Source organism: Sceloporus undulatus, chromosome 2, assembly GCF_019175285.1.
Source record: "Sceloporus undulatus isolate JIND9_A2432 ecotype Alabama chromosome 2, SceUnd_v1.1, whole genome shotgun sequence".
Taxonomy (NCBI): Eukaryota; Metazoa; Chordata; class Lepidosauria; order Squamata; family Phrynosomatidae; genus Sceloporus; species Sceloporus undulatus.
In genome coordinates, this window is record NC_056523.1 from 85,186,793 (window position 1) to 85,206,098 (window position 19,306).

General features: G+C 38.5%; 1 protein-coding gene across 1 annotated transcript in view; it reads right to left on the reverse strand.

Annotated features, from left to right (window-relative positions):
- The window catches only part of ITK (IL2 inducible T cell kinase), a 46,372-nt gene extending 27,682 nt beyond the window's left edge, over nt 1-18,690 (reverse strand). The window contains exons 1-4 of the mRNA XM_042452153.1: nt 18,523-18,690; nt 9,390-9,494; nt 2,933-3,014; nt 79-207 (exon numbers count right to left, since the gene is read on the reverse strand). Coding sequence (XP_042308087.1) covers nt 79-207; nt 2,933-3,014; nt 9,390-9,494; nt 18,523-18,660 — 454 coding nt within the window. The 5' untranslated portion in view covers nt 18,661-18,690. The remainder of the gene's footprint in view (nt 1-78; nt 208-2,932; nt 3,015-9,389; nt 9,495-18,522) is intronic.
- Nucleotides 18,691-19,306: the final 616 nt, after the last annotated feature.

A 19,306-nucleotide genomic window follows, 5' to 3' on the forward strand; every position in this document is an offset into this window, starting at 1 on the left:
TTGGACCTCTCATATAATTGAAGATAGATTACATCAGACATGAAGGAGGGATGAAGACTTCTGGAATGAATTTCCTACCAGTCTTGGCTGGAACATACTCCACACAGCCTGTCACGAGCTTTTCTGACTGAGCACAGCATCTCCATCTTCCATCTATCCAGAAATTGGGGTGAAATCTTGTCACCAGAATGTTATTGTTTCTGATTTCTGAAACGGTTGGATGGAAAAGGTTTTTTTTAAAACCACATATGTCATTAACCCAGTTTATGGCAGCCAACAATATTTGCAGCATGGGTGGGAAACTGTGCAAGGGACAGGAAGTAGGGGTGAGGTTGGCAAAATGAGATCATTATCCTCAATAAGAATTCTGCCCTCCAATGAAATGTTCCTTCAGTCCCCAAACTTCTAGCATTGCAGTAATTCAAAACTTCAGTTGATCATTTAGAAATATAGTCTAGTCATCCTAAGAAAAGGGGGCAGGCAAAGGTGCCAAAGGAATGCAAACACGACAAATATAAAGAGTTCTAAGTGTGAATGAACATCAGTGTCTCACTCTCTGCAGTGCTAGAAATTTGGTAAAGTTCATTGGAGGGCAAAATTCTTATTTAGGGTGCAATGCCCTCATTTGCCCTTCCAATAGCTACAGCCCTGAGACAGGCCATTTCCTCCTTGTAATACCCCACCCTTTACTATAACATCAGTCTTTGTATGACCAGAGGCCACACAATATCTTTTTCAGTTTCAATTTTCATCTTAAAACTCAAATGGTTTAGGGTTTTGCAGTGTCAATGGAAGGCAAAAGGGCCTAAATTGTCACATTTTTGTGCTGCTTTCAAGGAGGGGGGTGAGGTTAGTAAGCTTTGTCCAAAAATTAACTGGGGAAAATTAAAAATGTGTTTGGGAGAGCTTTGGTAGGATCACTGGGGAGTTTCATGTGCTGTGAAATGGGGATACAGTGGTCACACACAACTCAAGGACCTCACTTTCCCCACCCCATGAGGGGTGGGCAACTATAGAAGGCCAAGGGGGCACATTAACCCCACAAGGCACTTTGGAGGTCCACACCCACCCACCCATTCCTCATAAAACAAACAAACAAACAAATAAATATGCCTCCATATGTTCTCTAGGGGCCATTTTAAACCCAGGAGAGGCCTTTTTAACAATAGGAATTGAGCAGAAGTAGTTTCCTGTTCACTTCTTGGTTCAAAAATGGCCTCTATTGGCCCAAATTGGCCCACGGAGCTCATAAAATGAGGAGAAAATATGCCCCTCATCATCTAGGAGATTTGTCAACCTGTCCTGGATGGGGTCACACTTCCCCTAAAGGATGAAGTTCGCAGTTTGGGGGTTCTTCTGCATCCATCTCTACAATTATCATCTCAAGTAGATGCGATGGCCAGAAGTGCCTGGTACCAACTTCGGTTGATACGTCCCTACCTGGACTGAAAGGACCTTGAAGCAGTGGTACTTGCACCGGTAATCTCTCATCTTGATTTCTGTAACGTGCTCTACATGGGGCTACCTTTGTATCAAGTTCGAAAACTTCAATTGGTACTAAATGTGGCAGCCAGATTCGTCACCGGTACACCTAAGTCTGACCATATAACACCAGTTTTAAGATCTCTTCACTGGCTCCCGATTAGTTTCCAGGCACAGTACAAAGTGTTGGTTATTACCTTTAAAGCCCCACATGGCTTGGGCCTAATTACTTGAAGGAATGCCTCTCCCTACACAATCCGCCCTGCGCTCTCAGAACAACAGAGAAGAATCTATTGGATTACCCAAGGACCAGATTAAGATCTACTTCCCAGAGGGCATTCACTGTGGTGGCTCCCAAATTGTGGAATGGCTTGCCAGAGGAGATCTGTCTTATTACCACCTTAGATGCCTTCAAGAAGGCATTTAAGATGGATCTCTTCCAGTGAGCCTATCCCCCAGACCTGCTATAACAGCTTTAAGAAGACACTCCACTCGGAACATGTATGGGGAATCAGATATTGATATTGCACATGTATAGGTTTTTGATGTGTTTTAAATTTTTCTTTTTATTTTAAGAATGTATTTTAACTAATTATAATTTTATACTTGTGTTGTTCTCCCACTTCAATCTGCAGGGACAGGCAGGAGATATATGTATATATATAATTATATTATTAGGAGCATTTCAGGAAAAATATATTTTAAAAAAATGTTTCCAAAAGTTGTTTCTGACCCCTGGTTGGCCCAGGAGGGCTCTAAACATGGTGGAAATGCCCTCCACACCACATAGGATGCATTTGAGGGCATGTGAGGGACTCAGAAGCAAAGCATTTTTGACCCCTTTGGAGCCCTGCAGGGCTGATGTGCCCCCCTGAACTTCTATAGTTGCCTACCCCTCATGGGATGGGGAAAGTGAGGTCCTGTTGTGTGTGACCACTGTATCCCTATTTTACATCCCACGAAGCTCCCCAGTGATCCCCCCAAAGCTCTCCCAAACACATTAATTTTTCCCAGTTAATTTTTGTCTACCCCTGCTTTACACACACATGAAGATGTGATGAATAACAGCACCATAGTGCTTCCTAATATAAATTGCTAATGAACTGGGAGCTGAACTGAGAAAGTGTGATAAAAAAAATGAAAGAATTAGCTGTATCTGCCACATGAAGAACTTCATATCTCTTCTTGTTACATTAAAACCTCAGGTCACCCAATGAAACAAAATCAATCCTATTCCTACCTGGCATTTTCCCTCTCCAGGACACTCCTTATATTGGGCCACTGTCCCATTGCCAGTGCATGGAGTAGGAGCACCATCTTATCCTTTGCCTTAGACAGCAAAACACATTGGCCATATCTCGTTAATGACATGTCTATTTGTATCTTTGTTATTGTGACAATGATCTTGGAATTAAATGTTGCATTGAGGAACTATACTGTGATCAGTTACCTTCTTTCAGAGTCAGTACCCATTTTTGACAGCTTGCTTGGTTGGGAGCAAACACATACAGGAGGTAGCTGTCATGAAAAATCTATGGCAGAAAAAACACACAATTAGAATATATTTTAGGTCAAAGAAGAGTTGCCAATTTTCTGTGTAGTTTCCCTGTTGTAATTCTAGAAGCAAAAATGTAGCCCCAGTATATTCACTGTCAAATTATCTCAGATTCCATGGCTTCAATACATCATGCAAAGTGAACAGATCTGCAGGTAGTTTCTTGTTCTGTAAAAGCTACTCTGCTTCTGTATGGGAAAGACAGAGAGCTCTAAAGAATACAAAAGACCCATGCCCTTATTTATGGAGGGGTCCTCTCTCAATCGCCTACAATTTCAAGCTGAATTCCACAGACAGAAGCTTGCTCCACCAGCTGAAATTCATAAGATGCTAATTATCTATTTGGAGTTGTACTCATGGCATGACACAGAGAAGAAGCATTAATTGCTTTTCACTGAGAGATCCATAATCTACTGCAGTTTATTTTATTGACACGTATGAGGATCAAGTTTCTTTGGAGGTTTTTAAACAGAGGCTGGATGGCCATCTGTCGAAGGTGCTTTGATTGTGAGTTCCTGCATGGCAGAAAGGGGTTGGACTGGATGGCCCTTCCAAGGCATTGCATAATTGTCGCTTGCTACTTGGTTTTCTTTTGTTGTCTGTTTATCAAACCATTTCCTGTATTGCTATGTACTGTATATGCATTATCCTACTTGAGAGTATGTATTTTCCCTGGAAAATGATTAACCATCCATTATGAAGCCAAGCCCTCCCTCCAGTCCATCTGCCTTGGTCCAGGCCTCAGAGATAGAGAGGAACTGCTGGACCTCTTACCCTTTCCTTCCACCACTCCCTTCTTCTTCTGTGTCATGTCTTTTTAGATTGTAAGCCCAAGGGCAGGGGACCGTCTAATTAAAAAGATTGTATGTACAGCGCTGTGTAAATTTACAGCGCTTCATAAATAAAGGTTAATAATAATAATAATAATAATAATAATAATTGTGGACTCTTCCAATTCTATGGACTTTTTCACACGGGGCAATTTGGAAGGTTAAAGGAACGTCAATACGGGGTCATCCATGGGATTTCACATTATTTCGCAAGAGAATATAAAACAACATCGCATGCAACCCAAATGCAATCACGAGTCATTTCGGGAATAGCTAAATTTGGAAAAACAAAAAATTTCACTGCAAATTCGCAGTCAATTTGCATTCGCGTATGAAATGCACCTCCAGTTCAGCCATGGGATTCCCCCTGTTACAAACAAACTACAATTCCTATGATTCTCTATTGCGATTTTCTTTCCTGTATTCCTCCTTCTTCTTAAAGGGATATATACACATAGACCCCTCTTGCGCAGCTGCTCTCCTCCTCTAATGAGGGATCAGCTGGTGGGAGAAGCCAGAGGGAGAGGATGTTTTTTAATTCCTCCTGAAGAGGAGGGAGAAATGGAGGACATGTCCTGGAAAAGGAGGGCATCTGGGAGTTTCAGCCCTCACTGGAATCAGGCAGGTTTATGGAGCAGTCCCCTCCTTTTTCTTTCTATACTGCATGTGTGTATGTGTGTGTTTGTGTGTGCTTTTATGGGAGTTTGCAAAGGGAAACCTCAGGTTTCCTTCCTCTGAAAAAGCTTCTGGGACAATCGGCAATCAAAAAGTCTATATTACTCAAACTAACTTTTTAATATCAAAATATCCCAATTATTCAAAATGACAGGATATTTAAACCATGAGAAACGGAAATTTCTAAATTTATATGGGGTGGGGGGTGGGGACCAAAAATAAAATGGAAAGTGATGAAAGATTCAAAAGATAGAGGTGGATTTGGCATCCCAGATTTAAAATTGTATTATTATGCATGCGCTTTTATTTGGATTATAGATTGGATAACACTTACAGATAAAAAAAGTATTAAATTTGGAGGGGTTTAATAAAATATTTGGTTGGCACAGGTATTTATGGTATAAAAGAATAACTGTTAATAAAGAATTTGAAAATCATGCAATTAGAAAATCTTTACTATTAGTATGGAACAAAGTTAAAAATAAATTCTATAGACAAATACCAACTTGGGTCTCCCCACAGGAGGCATGGAAAATTGAGATAGTGTCAAACACAGGAATAGCATTAAAATATTCGGATTTATTTAATTGGGATGATCAAATACCAAAAATAAAAACCATAGCAGAATTAAAGGAGAAGAATTATAACTGTTCATGGTTCCCATATTAGACAACTAAAAGAAAGATTTAAGATAGATTTAAGGACTGAAGGCATCATAAATTCAGAAAATGAATTAGATAAAATCATTTTTAAATTAAACAAATCCAAAATATCGAAGTTATATTCATTATTTCTAGAAAGAGAATTAGAAGATGAAATTGTAAAAGAATCTACGATAAAATGGGAAAGGAATATAGAGTATCCTATAAAATTAGAAAGTTGGGAAAGATATGGCATCACGATATTAAATTCACGGCATCCATGGATATAAAGGAAAACATATTTAAGATGACACACCGGTGGTATCTCTCACCAAGCAAATTAGCTAAAAAGAAGAAAAAGGGAAAAGGTAACTGTTGGAAATGTAATAAAAGGATTGGATCCCTATACCATGTGGGGGACTTGTAAAAAAGCAAATATTTTTTGGAGGAAAGTACATAACATTATTCAAAAAATACTAGATACACAAATTAAGTTTAAACCAGATATCTTTTTATTAAATATATTGGAGGGTAAAGAAGAAAGGAAGCATTTAAAAATCTTATCATATCTGATCACGGCTGCTAGAATATCATTTGCAAAAAAGTGGAAAAACAAAGAAGCTCCTCTGATAGATGATTGGTTAAAAAATCTTTAGAAATGCTAGAAATGGACAGACTAACCAATATTATAAGAGGGAATTGGATTGAGAAAACAAATAATGATTGGGAAAATTTCATAAACTTTTGTAAAGACCATTGGTCATAAATCAGACATCTCAATAACGTAATGTGGTACAAGGTTACGGAAACTGAACTATAAACAACAAAACCAATAATATCTACATTTTAATATTTTTTGTAGCATACACGGAATACTAGAGATGTATATTAACATTATGCTCATATTAATCATTGTTGGTAGCATAGATAGCTCACTCTGAAAGGACAAGATAATGAAATGAGAAGAATGGTATAAGATTTCTCAATGTATAATTCTACATCTATCATAAAATGTAGTTCTCATAGTAGACAATCATGCTTAAAAGGATGACAAATGAAACAGAATGAAAACATGCATTGGCTTTTGATCAAAAACTATATACAAAGGTAAATTGTATCCCTATTTAAACACAAGTCGGATAATGTAGAAAACAGCAGAAAAAGAAATCTGCTCAAGGCAAAGAAAAACTATAAAGAAATGGCTCAACTGTTTGCCAAACGAAACAAAGCTATTATAGTAGGGTATGTGGGGGGTGAGGGTTCCTAATTTTTCTTCTTTTTTTCTTCTTTCTTTGTTTGCGTATAAAGTTAAAAATGATACTGGGTTGTAGAATGAAAGTTCAGTAAGCAGACTGAATTTTATTATGTTATAACATGAATCAGCAATATGTTCAAGATTATAAAATGATGTGATATGTAATATTTACAACCAATAAAAATAATTTTTTAAAAAATGAAAAAGTTTCTGGGACAAAGAGGATTTTCCTCCCGGTTTCTCATTCCCTCTCTGGAGCATGTGTGTGTCTGCACTTGTGGAAGTGACAATCTGGAGCATGCACAAAAAAAAAAAAAAAATTATTTCCAAGCTAGTAAGGGGATTTGTCCTCATCCATCTGAAACCCAAATTTACATTCAACCCATTTTCTTGCCTAAGTAATGTGTTTTAACCCCTTGTGCTCTCTGTGTGATAACCATTAGCAAATTGGCTTGCTTTTCCAGGATGCCTGCATTTTAAACATTTTCGGGATAGAAGCGCATAGGTCCCCATGTAAAAAAGTCCTATGATTCCATTTGAAGTATGGTCTAGTAAAGGAAACCAGGGTAGGCAGGTAGGTTCACCAACAAGAAGAAACTGAATCGCTTATACATTTCAGAATCACTGCAGTCCTACTCAGCTGCTAGAGTACCTCAACTACAACTAATTTTTAGCCTTCAAAATTTATTTTTTATTGTAAGTCACACTGGCCCGTTACAAACGGGCCTTTTAGCACGGACTCAGTCCGTACTAGGGTTAGGAAGGTGCAGTGCTTCCGCACCCCCCTAACCCTAGTACAGACTGAGTCCATACAAAATGGCGGCGCCCCATCTACATGGGGGCCGCCATGACGACGTCACGACCGTGCCGCCTCTATATGGGGCGGTGCGGACGTGATGTCGTCGCTCCGCGCCAGGGCGCTTAGTGCGCCCTTTGCGTGGAGCAGGAAGGAGCTCCGTTTCGGATCTCCTTCCTGGTTTGCGTCACTGGGCGCAGCCTTCACACACAGCCTTTCTCCTCCCCACCCCAAGGACACCCCTTTCCAGGCAGCCTGAAAAGCGGCGGATCGGGGCCTCAGCGGCTGCCATTCTGACCACTGAGGCCCCGATACCCCGGGGAAAGGGGCGGGTACAGGCCGCCACTTTTCGGCGGTCTGTAACCTGCCCCTGTGACTTTTATTTAAAGAGTGGTCTATCACCAGGCTCAGTCTCTCTCTTTCCTTATCTTTCTTCCTATCTCTCTCTCTCTTTCTCTCTCTATCTGTGATCAAAGTTAAATGAGGAACAAAGGGTTAATACTCATGCCCTTGCTATGGTCTTCCTCAGTCCTAATCTACTTCTACTCTCCAATATTTATTTTACAATGTTAGCCACACAAGAGGTAAAGGCCCTAATAATATTAGTGCATCTTGTTTGGCTCTCACAACTCTATCCCAAGGAGAAAAGGGGAGCCATTGCAGGAAAAAAAACATGGCAAATGCTGGAAAGGTTGAACACTCCTTCTCTGTATTTATACCCTGCCTTTTCTATGAAAGTGGACGCAATGCAGTTTTACCTCTCTAAATCAAATCTCTTCTTCCCTGTATTTTGCATTTTGGTGAGAAAGGCAGGATTGAACATCCCATGTTTGGAACTAAACATGTAATTCTGTATTCAGTGCAAAATTAGACATGATAAGGCAGTCATGTCTGTTTTATGCATGTCTCTCTGCTTGTCAGACCACATCCAGTACTGCAGCTAAGCTGGAGAAAAACCACTGAGCAGTTTTTCTACTTAGGTATACGACATGCGTATTTGAAGGCTAGAGATCATTCCCTTCCCCTTCTCACTACCTTTCTGTAACATGTAATCTGCCTGTACTCATCCCTGCCATCTGTGTGACAGATACACCTGTGTGCAGGGCTATTTTGTCACATCTAGATTGGCCCTCAGAAGATGTTTGTTAATCTATAGCAGAGTATTTTGTTATCTCCTTCCTTCCTGTATTGCCAGAAGAACTTATCATTGTATTCAATCCTATTAAATTAATTTCTCTGGAAAGAAAAGTAACCCTGGCACACAACTGGTAAATGTAGCCAAAAAGATGGCCTATGAAGAGGCATCAAGCCAGCACCAGACCTTGAATAAACCTTAATACCAAAATAGGCTGGAAAATTAAGGGGCTATTTGATATTCCCCCATTGTATTATGTCAGCAATTATGTCAACAAAACTACAGATCTGAATAATCCAATTAAACCACATCACGTTTTCTCTACAAAACCTATCAGCGTGATGTGTTGATGTACCTCAATGTATGAAAATAAAAACAGACAAAAAAATATTTACAGAGATCCCGAACATCTTATGGTAAATTATGACAGAGTTATCAGCACATCGTATAATATCATTCAGTTCACTGAAACAACACACTTAATATTGGGCTATAGATAAATCTACATTCACTTGTTTTGAAAGAAAATGGTTACATGCACGGTTTTCAGTTAAAATGATGCATTAATAAGGGCCTCAGCCACAGATGCATAAATCACAAAAGACCACCACAAATGTAAATATTAAAGTATATAATAAGAACTATAAATGAAAATAATTTTTGCAGTCAATATGGATAATAAATGAACAGGAATATATAAGAAAATGCAGAAAATGCACTAAACAGTATGCCACAATTGACAACCAAAAGGAAAATACGGATAGAACAGTACCAAAAGTAGTATTACAAAAACTTCAAGAAAATCAAAAAACAAAAAGCGATCCAAGGACATAATGTGACAATGGAAATAAGAACCAGATTATTAAAATTTATAACAATATACAAACATACAAAATCTAATCTGTCTCTTAAAAGAACAAACAAACTCTACAGGCAACTTACTGGTGTGTAGAGAAACACAAAGTATGCAATCTTTGGCTAGTGCTTTGGATGTTGTTGATGAGAATGACTTTTACTTACCTGGAAAGGATATTTGTAGTGACATGGAATGGTAATATCACTTTTCACAGTTTCTACGCATTTAATCTTGGACAGTTCAATTGAGCCTTTTAAAATTCTTTTTTTCTGAGAAAAGAAAACAAGCACAGAATCCAGTTAATGGCTGCTGTTTAGTTAAACTTGCTACCCAATGATATAGAATAGGAGCTAATGATGGATCTCCCTCATGCTGGGGTAAAGAATAATGGGCAAGACAAGGGTTAAGGCTTCCCTATGTACTGTGCAATCCTTAGAAACATACAAAATACATAGAAAGGAGGGATTGGTGGCTGGCCGGTGATATTTTAAAAGAGATGTCTAAGAAGCTGAACTTCATCACAAAACGTGACTTGAAGGCACATACATACATATACACATACACATACACCAGTACAGGACAGCCAACATACTATTTTCAGTTTTGCCCACTTTATTCATAAAGACAATAAATTACTACTAGCTTACATGCCACAGAACTAACTAAAAAAGAAAAGACTAAAAACTTTACAGTGGGAAGCCACAGGTAGTTATCTGCCGATTTAAAAAAAATACTCAACATGTTATTGAAACTAATGGTAGGAGTTTTGTGCAGGTTTACAGAAATAGGTAATGTTTCCATGTTTCTGTAGTACAGTACTATTACTGGCAACATTGGCTGGATGGCCATCTGTTGGGGATGCTTTGATTGAGAGTTCCTGCATGGCAAAATGGGGTTGGACTGGATGGACCTTGCGGTCTCTTCCAACTCTGATTCTATGATTCATTGCATATTGTTGTATGCAATAATGTACCATTTAATAAACATTATTATAACATTTATCTTTTGTTGTTGTTTTCTTGCAAAAGTTGCTTTTCCCTGGCAAAAGGAGCAGGTGGGTAGATGAGTTCTATCAGCAATGAAAGGAGAGAAGGAATATTCAGAAGAATATTATGACCTTACTGGCAATAAATATCTATTCATCTGTGAATTCGAAGGCTTTCATGGCTAGCATCCATAGTTTTTCGTGTTTTTTTTTTGGGGGGGGGGGGGCTATGTGGCCATGTTCTAGAAGAGTATATTCCTAATATACATGGCCACATAGCCTGAAAAACCCATGAAAAACTATTTATTCATCTATTTGTTGTTTTTTTCAGTGTCATCTGAAATCTTTTAAAAATATGAAATAGTATCTCAAAGGAGGCTGGGAGTTTTATTTTGCTACGTCTGGGTACTTCCACAATAGTATTTATTGACGACTCACCTTGATATCAGTAATGCCAGTGAAGAGATTGTTGGCTGTTTTGTTTATAGTTAGGGGTTTGGTGGTTTTTAAAGGTCCAGAATCCAGTGAAATGTATGTTCGTAAAGTTATTTCAAGAGCATTTGACTGAGCAGCAGCGACAAACAACATGGAAGTTCCAGCAATGTAGGAGTTTATCAGACAAAGGAAATTGGAAGTATAATCCAATGGCAATCTGAACGCAATCAAGGGGTTTAACATTATTGCATGATAGACTACCACACGCAATTTCAGGCAATGGGAAGTCAGTCTGAACGCAATCATGGGGTTTCATGTTATTGTGTAAGAGGTGATCACACACAATTTCGGGGAATAGCAAGCTATTTTCAGGCAGTGGGAAGTCAGTTCGAACACAATTCGAATTCACATAAATTCACTGAATTAGCGAATTCATGGGAATGCGTTCTGGCCCCACTTACTTTTCATTTGAAATTAAGAGAAATTCCTCCCGTGTGATAAATTCCGTAGTTGTTGTTATTGCTGTTGCTGTTGTTGTTATTGCACTTCTGAACAGTGTGTGCTTGTCAGTGGAGTGAACACATTTGATAATTCTTAATGCAGACTTTAATCTGCTATGTCTTCATCAGAACTAGCACATATTTTTTGCAAGGGCAAAATATACTGTAACACATCTCCATTTGATTTTTTTTAATAGATACACTTTTTTACAACCATGTGTGACAAGAAAATGATAATTCTGTTAACTTCATTTAACATTCTGAGGACCTGATTAAATTAAAGTTCTCATGGTTGACACTGAGGTCGTTATATTAATGTCCATTTTTGGCATGCAGTAGTCTATTTACAATGAAGCATTATAAAGGAAATGAAGAACTGATGACAGCTGGATTGTCAGAAATACCTCTATAATTACTGGATGCATTCTGAATTGTATCTTAAAATTAACCTTTTTACTGAGAATTGTTCTGATCCTCTCAGATGTAACATCTTCCTATAGTACCTGTTCCTAATAATCATGCTGAAGTTTTCATGATAGGAGGGGGGAGGTCAAGTCATCTTAGTGTTTGAATGGTACTGTAATCAAATCTGTTTGTTAAGCTTGTGGTTTCAACATCAGTGTGCTATATTCCTACATTAATGTGATCTTATGATACTCACAAGCAATGCTTACAACAAGTTAAAAAGACATTAGAAGAAAACATGAACTTGCTTCTACTGCTTGTCTACTACTTCTTAATGGTGCACTGAAACACAAAAACAACAGATGTCATTGCTGCTGGGTATTTCTCTAACTGATTTCATTGGCAGAAGCTGTGTGGAAATACACCTTGGATGACATCATACTCCATGCTGTTCTGTAGCACACATTACAACAAAGAGAGGTCAATGAGACATTGGGAAGCAGCATTCCAAAGGCTGCACTCACACTGCAGAAATAATCCAGTTTGACACCACCTTAACTGCCAAGGCTCAATGCTATGGATTCTGGGATTTGTAGTTTTGTGAGATCTTTAGCCTTCTCTGTCAGAGAGTTCTTGTGCCACAACAAACTACAGTGCCCAGAATCCCATAACACTGAGCCATGGTAGTTAAAGTGGTGTCAAACTGGATTATTTCTGCAGTGTGGATGCAGCACGTCTCATGTGACATCTAATTCTGCACAAGACACAGAACGAGGCAGTCTTCTAGTAACTTTCAGTCAGTATCAACAATAAATAGCAGTATCAAATCCAGTTATTCTGTGTCTACATGTCTAAACATCAGCACTGTGCATGACAGGTTGAGTATTCCTAATCCCAAATTCATAATGCTCGAAAACTGATTCCTCATGTGTTGTGATGAACCAGATAAAACAAAAGTCTTAGAATCATAGAATCATAGAGTTGGAAGAGACCGCAAGGACCATCCAGTCCTACCCCCTGCCATGCAGGAAATCTCAATCAAAGTATCCCCGACAGATGGCCATCCAGCCTCTGTTTAAAGACCTCCAAGGAGGGAGACTCCACTACACTCTGAGGAAGTGTGTTCTACTGTTGGATAGCCCTTACTGTCAGGAGGTTCCTCCTAATGTTGAAAATCTTGAAAATATTAATAAACTTTGTGTGTTTTGTGTGTGCAAGTCACCTGTTGACTTATGGTGCATGAATTTCAGAGGGTTTTCTTACACAAGAAATTCTCAGAGGTGGTTTTAAATTTGAAGAGGCTCATATGGGAGACTAGAGCCCTTCAGATAAATTAGAATTAAGGCAAGGTAGTATTTACAAGCTCCAAAGTAAACACAAATTTTGAAAATATTAATAAACTTTATTAATCTCAATAGAAGCTACCATACTCTTACCATTAATAAACATTAGAATATTGATATTGTTGCATTATGTTCATCTATTCTCTTATGTTAAGAAGGAAGGACCTGTTCAAACAGTTTGTCACAGGAGAATATTATCAGTATCTACAGAACTGCAAACTTCATGAAGGCAAGCTTGATCAAGACTTTGCAAACCAGAATTCTAAACTCTGGCACAGAAAGCTCTTTCTCCTCTTATGTTTGGTACGCAATGGCCATTAACATTAATAAAAGGCTTGTACATACATTGAGGAAAGAATGGACCCTAGAAAGTCGAGCAACAGTAAGGATCTGTGTCTTCTGAATTTCATTACACAGTGCACAATGAGAGGCCATATTTCCCTGAAGTAAAGCGGTCATAATAGATATGTGTTTCCACCTCGCCTCTCCACATACATCCATCAGCATATTACAGTATAATCGGTTTCCTTATTAAAACATGCAAATTACAGCTACAGACAAAACTCTTTTTGCTCAAAATTGATCTCATATATACTGACGTCTGTGTCCTAACTACGCATAGACCAGTAGTCTGGGAGACAATGAGAATCTGTCCATGAACAAAGATTTGCATGTGAACTACAAATGTACAAGTAACTCAAGCTGTTTTACTTTGTTTTTATCATTAACCTCATGCTGCTTTTCTAAAAATTGCACTCAGAATCTATCACAGCAATACATTCTAAAAGTGTGTGTGTGCACACCTTCAAGTAAATAAATAAATAAATTATTATTATTATTATTATTATTATTATTACGTTGCCTGTCAAGTTACGGCAACCTCATTAATTTCATAGCGTTTTCTTCAGCAATTGTATTTGTGCAACTGGAACAGCAATAACAGCAAATAATGGCAAATCAAACCAGACCATTTTCTGTAGTTATGCATCCTAAGAGATTATGTACAGAAAACAGGTAAATGTAGAGATTACAATATGTTGTTAATCCACAACTGTCCACTGATGTACCTAGATAACATCATCAAATGTATCTGAGGAAGCAGACTAAAAGATCCAAAGTATACTGCAGAAATAATCCTTTAACCGCCCTGGCTCAATGCTAGGGAATTTGGGGAACTGTAATTTTGGGAGGCATTTAGCCTTCCTGCCAGAGAGCTTTGGGCCACAATAACTGCATTTCCCAAGATTTCCTAGCACTGAGCTGGGACAGTTAAAGTGGGGTCAAACTGGATTATTCCTGCATGGGAATTCAAACGGAAAGAAGAAACCCTTAAAGTGAACAAAATTTGGCTACCAGTCCTGAGGAACAGCAAAAATAAAGACTCAGCAAAGGCAAATGGGAAATTATTCAGAGTCAGGGGCTTTCCCAGCAGATAATGATCACCAATTAACAGACACTGATCCTCTTTTGCATTACCTCCTAGCCTGAGGCGGCGGCCATCAGCACAGAACAATACACATGCAAATCACTCCTGCATCCCAGGTCACACAGATATATAGACCCACTTTTTCCAGGCAAAGCATTCTCTGAAGATGCCAGCCACAGATGCTGGTGAAACATCAGGAGAAACTTTTCTAGAACATGGCCACCACAGCCCAAAAAACCCACAAAAAACTATGGATGCCGGCCATGAAAGCCTTCCTGCAGTGAGTTTTTGGACCTAAATCTACAAAATCTTAGGCTACAATTTCTTTCGCTCAGTTAGTCACAAAGGTGCTACAGAATATCTTTGAATCCTGATATTCCAGATTAACATATGAGAATCTATGTTTCTCAATTCTATCATCAAGTTCTGAAGAGAATATCAAGTTTCCACTTCCTAAAGGACAGACTAGACAAGATGCAGGATACTTTTCACTGCGTTTCCTAATATTTTAATTTTAACTTTTAAGCTATTGTGGTAGGAATGGGAGCCCCACACTTGAGCAGAACAGCACTGTTGAGGGAAGTAGTCTGATACACATGCTCCCACCCTGGCAATTTCATAGTGAAGAACATCTTTGTGGGGCAAATAGCAGTGCTGTGTGTGTGTGTGATTTTGGTTAGCAATTGGCATTTGATCCTGATCTGGATTGGAAGAACATTCCAGAATGGGACCCAACTGGTGAGTTGGTTGCTTATGACATACATATGCTTCCCCATAAACACATGTTCTGGATGGGCTGGTTAACTTGCAATAAAAGAAAAATCATATACAAATGACAAAAACATAAAATCTAAAGAAAAGCATCGAAAACAGCAGCAGAAAAAAGTTTAGTTGTACTTTTTAATTTAAGGTTATTACTCTGGAAAAGTGACTTAGCATGTTGTTTGGCCATAAATCACTCCTTCTATTCTACACTAGATCTCATACCAAAAGCTGTGAAACAATCAGTTCTGACATATAAAAACATATGTTTATGTTTTCTACTGCAGGATCCACAGCTTCAGAAGAGAATTTAGGGAAATGTGGGGAATGTATTGAAAAAAAACTTCTTCCTAGCATGGTTGCCCTAATTCCATCCAATCCTCTTCTATGGCTATTTGTAAATTAAATTAAAAATCACAGATCTCTTAGACCTGAACTGATGATGATTATATTCTTGCTCTGTATGTTCAAATAAGACTCCATAAGTTTAATCTGTAGTACACATTGGCAAACGTATCCCTTGTACATACACACCACAAGTACGTATTCAAAACCTTGTCAGAGAGGTGTTCATTTCAGGACCTTAATGGAATATTCCACTCATGTCTCACAACTTTTTGGTTTTTCTAGATTTTTCACCCCATGATTTATAAGATACACAGCAGCTTGACACCAATGAAATACAATTATGTTAGTGGTGCAACATAACACCATATTTGAATCCTACACTGCACACATCACTGAAACTAATCTAAATTCTGTGTAGCGGGTGGTGGGGCTCTATTTCAGAAACTCTGCCTGCTTTGAGATGAAAGGCCCCCAGCATTACCAGTCAAAAGGCATTGGGCTGTTTTTCTGTCTTTTTCCATTTATGAGACTTTCTATGGAAAGAAAAAAGAAGAAGGAATGAGAAAACTTGAGAGGGCTACACATGGAAGGCATAATCATCTGGACCCTACAGAGGCAGGATGAGTGTTTGATAAAATCTTCATTGGGACACTCTTTCTGCCCCTTTTAGAGCTTGGGGCAAGTGAAAAAGAATGCAGCATTTCTGCTGAATCTCACCTCACCGGCTCAGACACACCTTTGTCCAACATTCTGCCCTTCCTGCTGCAAAACAGATGGGAGATACAGTCGGCCCTTCTTATACACGGATTTTTTATACATGGATTCAAGCATCCACAGTTTGAAAATGTTTTAAAAAAGTATAAATTTCAAATATCAAACCTTGATTTTCCATTTTTTATAAGGGACACCATTTTGCTATGTCATTACTGTATATTTAATGGGACTTGAGCATCCATGGATTTTGTTATCCATGAGGGATCTTAGAACCAAACCCCAGCGTATAACAAGGGTCCGCTGGGGTAGGCTGTAACACTGCTGCACATGCTGTGCTGATTTTCTCATGTAAGTTCTTGGAAATCATAGATGCATCTAGGTAGTATTTTTGTGGTGTGGTCACCCTGCTTCATTCACACAATTTTATGAGCACCTAAACAGCACCATTTCCTATTGGTAATTCTCCTGTGTTCTCCCACCATCTCTTCAACTTTTATTTTTATTTATTTATTGCTCTATTAAGGATGAGGAAATGGAATAGCCACAAAACGCCTTTGAGCAGATAGAACTAGGAACTACAACAGTGATATTCAGGCAAATCATGTACAGTCTCAAGAACCGAATGGATAATCTTATTGATACCACTGTGACAGTGTCTGAACATCAAGAGTTGGCACCACATACCTTGGACATTAGACAGTACATGTCCAGTTGAAGCAAAGGAAAGGGTAGCTATTCCTCCTGTCATGATCATATATACCAACCTATATACAAAGCTTGGGAAAGAGAGTTCCCTAAACTCCATGGAGAGTTTTGATAGTTGTAGTACTAAGCGGAAGCATCCACTCTCCATGATAAAGACAAAGAAATCTAACTCTGCCAACCTCACCCTCGACTGACCTATCTTCCTGCGATAATTATTCAAGTTTTTGCAAGAAAGCTCAAGAGTGTCAGACAACTGAAACAAGATCAAAACAGTTATGAAAGGCACAAACATACTGTACACCCAACTTGTCAATATTAAAACATCAGAGAGGAAACCTCAGTCAAAGCACAATTCAACAATTGCCATCAAACTCCTTAAAACACATACACACACACACGAGTGTTTAGCACACAGTGAAAGTTATCCATACAGGGAGTTGGCCAATAGGACTTTTCTTGGCAGAAATTGTAAATAAATATAGGTAAGTTTCCCCCCCCCCTATAGTACTTAATAGACCAGCACAAACCATATTGATCCATTTACAGCATCCTAATCCCTTAGATAATAGTCTGTTTCATCCACAATGCAACTTTGTCTATATGATGTTTGTATTTGGGTGTGTGCCTGTCTGTGTAAGACAGATGCTCTGTCGAACTCTGTGGGACTTGGCTCAATTTCCTTTTCTTCAAAGCCATAAAAGATAAAGGACTCTGATAAAGCTTTCAGCTTGTCCTTAAAATACTGCCCTCAAGAATCCTTCACTATGGTTACCAAACCACTAAGAACCAACATTCCCATCATACATACTTTAATCTGCTCACCTTTCTCAGCATTTATAATACAACCCCATACAATATAGCCAAGGGAGGCAGGGCTGCAACTGCTCTGAAACAATTCTCTTGTAAAAAGAACAAACATCATTGTACCTTTCTATAAGCCACATTACCACAACACCCTAAATACATTTGAGCTTGTATGGTTTTGCAAGCTAAGAGGGCTTGGCTTGTACTTGAATGGAAGACCACCAGGAAAATATCAGAGGTCTCCAGCTTTTCTAAGAAAGAATTCTGCATGAAACCCTGGATTGCTGATACTAATCAGAGTTGAAAATACTAATAGTGGACCCATGATCTTCGTATGAGGTACATTCCTGTATAAAAATCCCCTTAATGCAAGGGAGAAAGTGTAGATTCGCACCTAAGACAGTCAGCCTTCAATACCCACATATTCTATATCCATGGATGCTGAATCCATCGATTCCATCGTCCACAGCTTGAAAATATTTAAAAATATATATATATTCCAGAAAGCAAAACTTGATTTTACCATTTTATAAAAGGGACACCATTTTACTATGCCACTATATTTAATGGGAATTGACCACAGGGGGTCTTGGGACCAAAGCCCAGCAAATAACAAGGGCTTTTACTGCAGCTATACAGTCTACCAGACAGCCAAGAGCAAGTGACTTTCATATATCCTATCTCACAGGATAGCCATCAGGCACAGTATAAGGCACACTGCATATTCAAGAGTAAAAAGAACCTCAACTCTAAATCCTGGATCTGCAGAGATAATCCATGGGAGCCAAAACTCTGCCCACTTTGTCCCAATAACATTCCTTACCCTTTGATAATAAAGTCTGAAAACAATATGGGAGTTAGCACACATACCCCAGGACGATGTTCAAAATACGTCAGCCTTGATTTTGTTAAAACAAAGACTCGAACTTTAAAGTTGGAGGGAGAGGTCCTTCGTTTTTGCTGGGACTTTTTGATAAGTTCTTCTTCAAGCAGAACACAGTTGTTCATTGTCCAACAAGTAATTGCCTTACTCAAAGACCGAAAAGCATTTGCCTTACTACCTGAATACCACACATGAGCTCAGGAAAGACAAACCAGGAGACAAGACAGGGTGGACTTTTACAAAAGTGTGTTCAAAAAGCAGCGTAGGTGCTTTATCTTTCCATCTGTCATCCAGGCAGTGCAGTTTAGCTAGCTTCCTTTCTGGTGTAAAAAACCATAACCACATCCTTTTAAACACTGTTGTATAAAAAAAAATACATGCTATGTTATAGTATATGATAAATGTTCACATAGAGCAAAAATGCTGAAAGTATTATTTTTATTATTTTTTATTTTTTATTTTCTTATATCCCTTCTTTCTCCCAATATAGGGACTCAAGGCAGTGCACACAGCAAATTTAAACAATATACAAGTAGAATAAATGTGTAAATGTACAGCGCTTTATAAATAAAGGTTAATAATAATAATAATAATAAAACTGAACAGTAATTCCAGCACCTGATTATAAGGAAAAGCTGAAAGACATAGTATGTAGCTTATAAGTGCAGTCTTAAAACAAATCCATAGTTAATGCAAACATACATCTGCAGGAATATCCTCCAGGACAGCGGTAGGAGTCATGCCGTCCTCCAGATTTTGTTTGACTGTAAC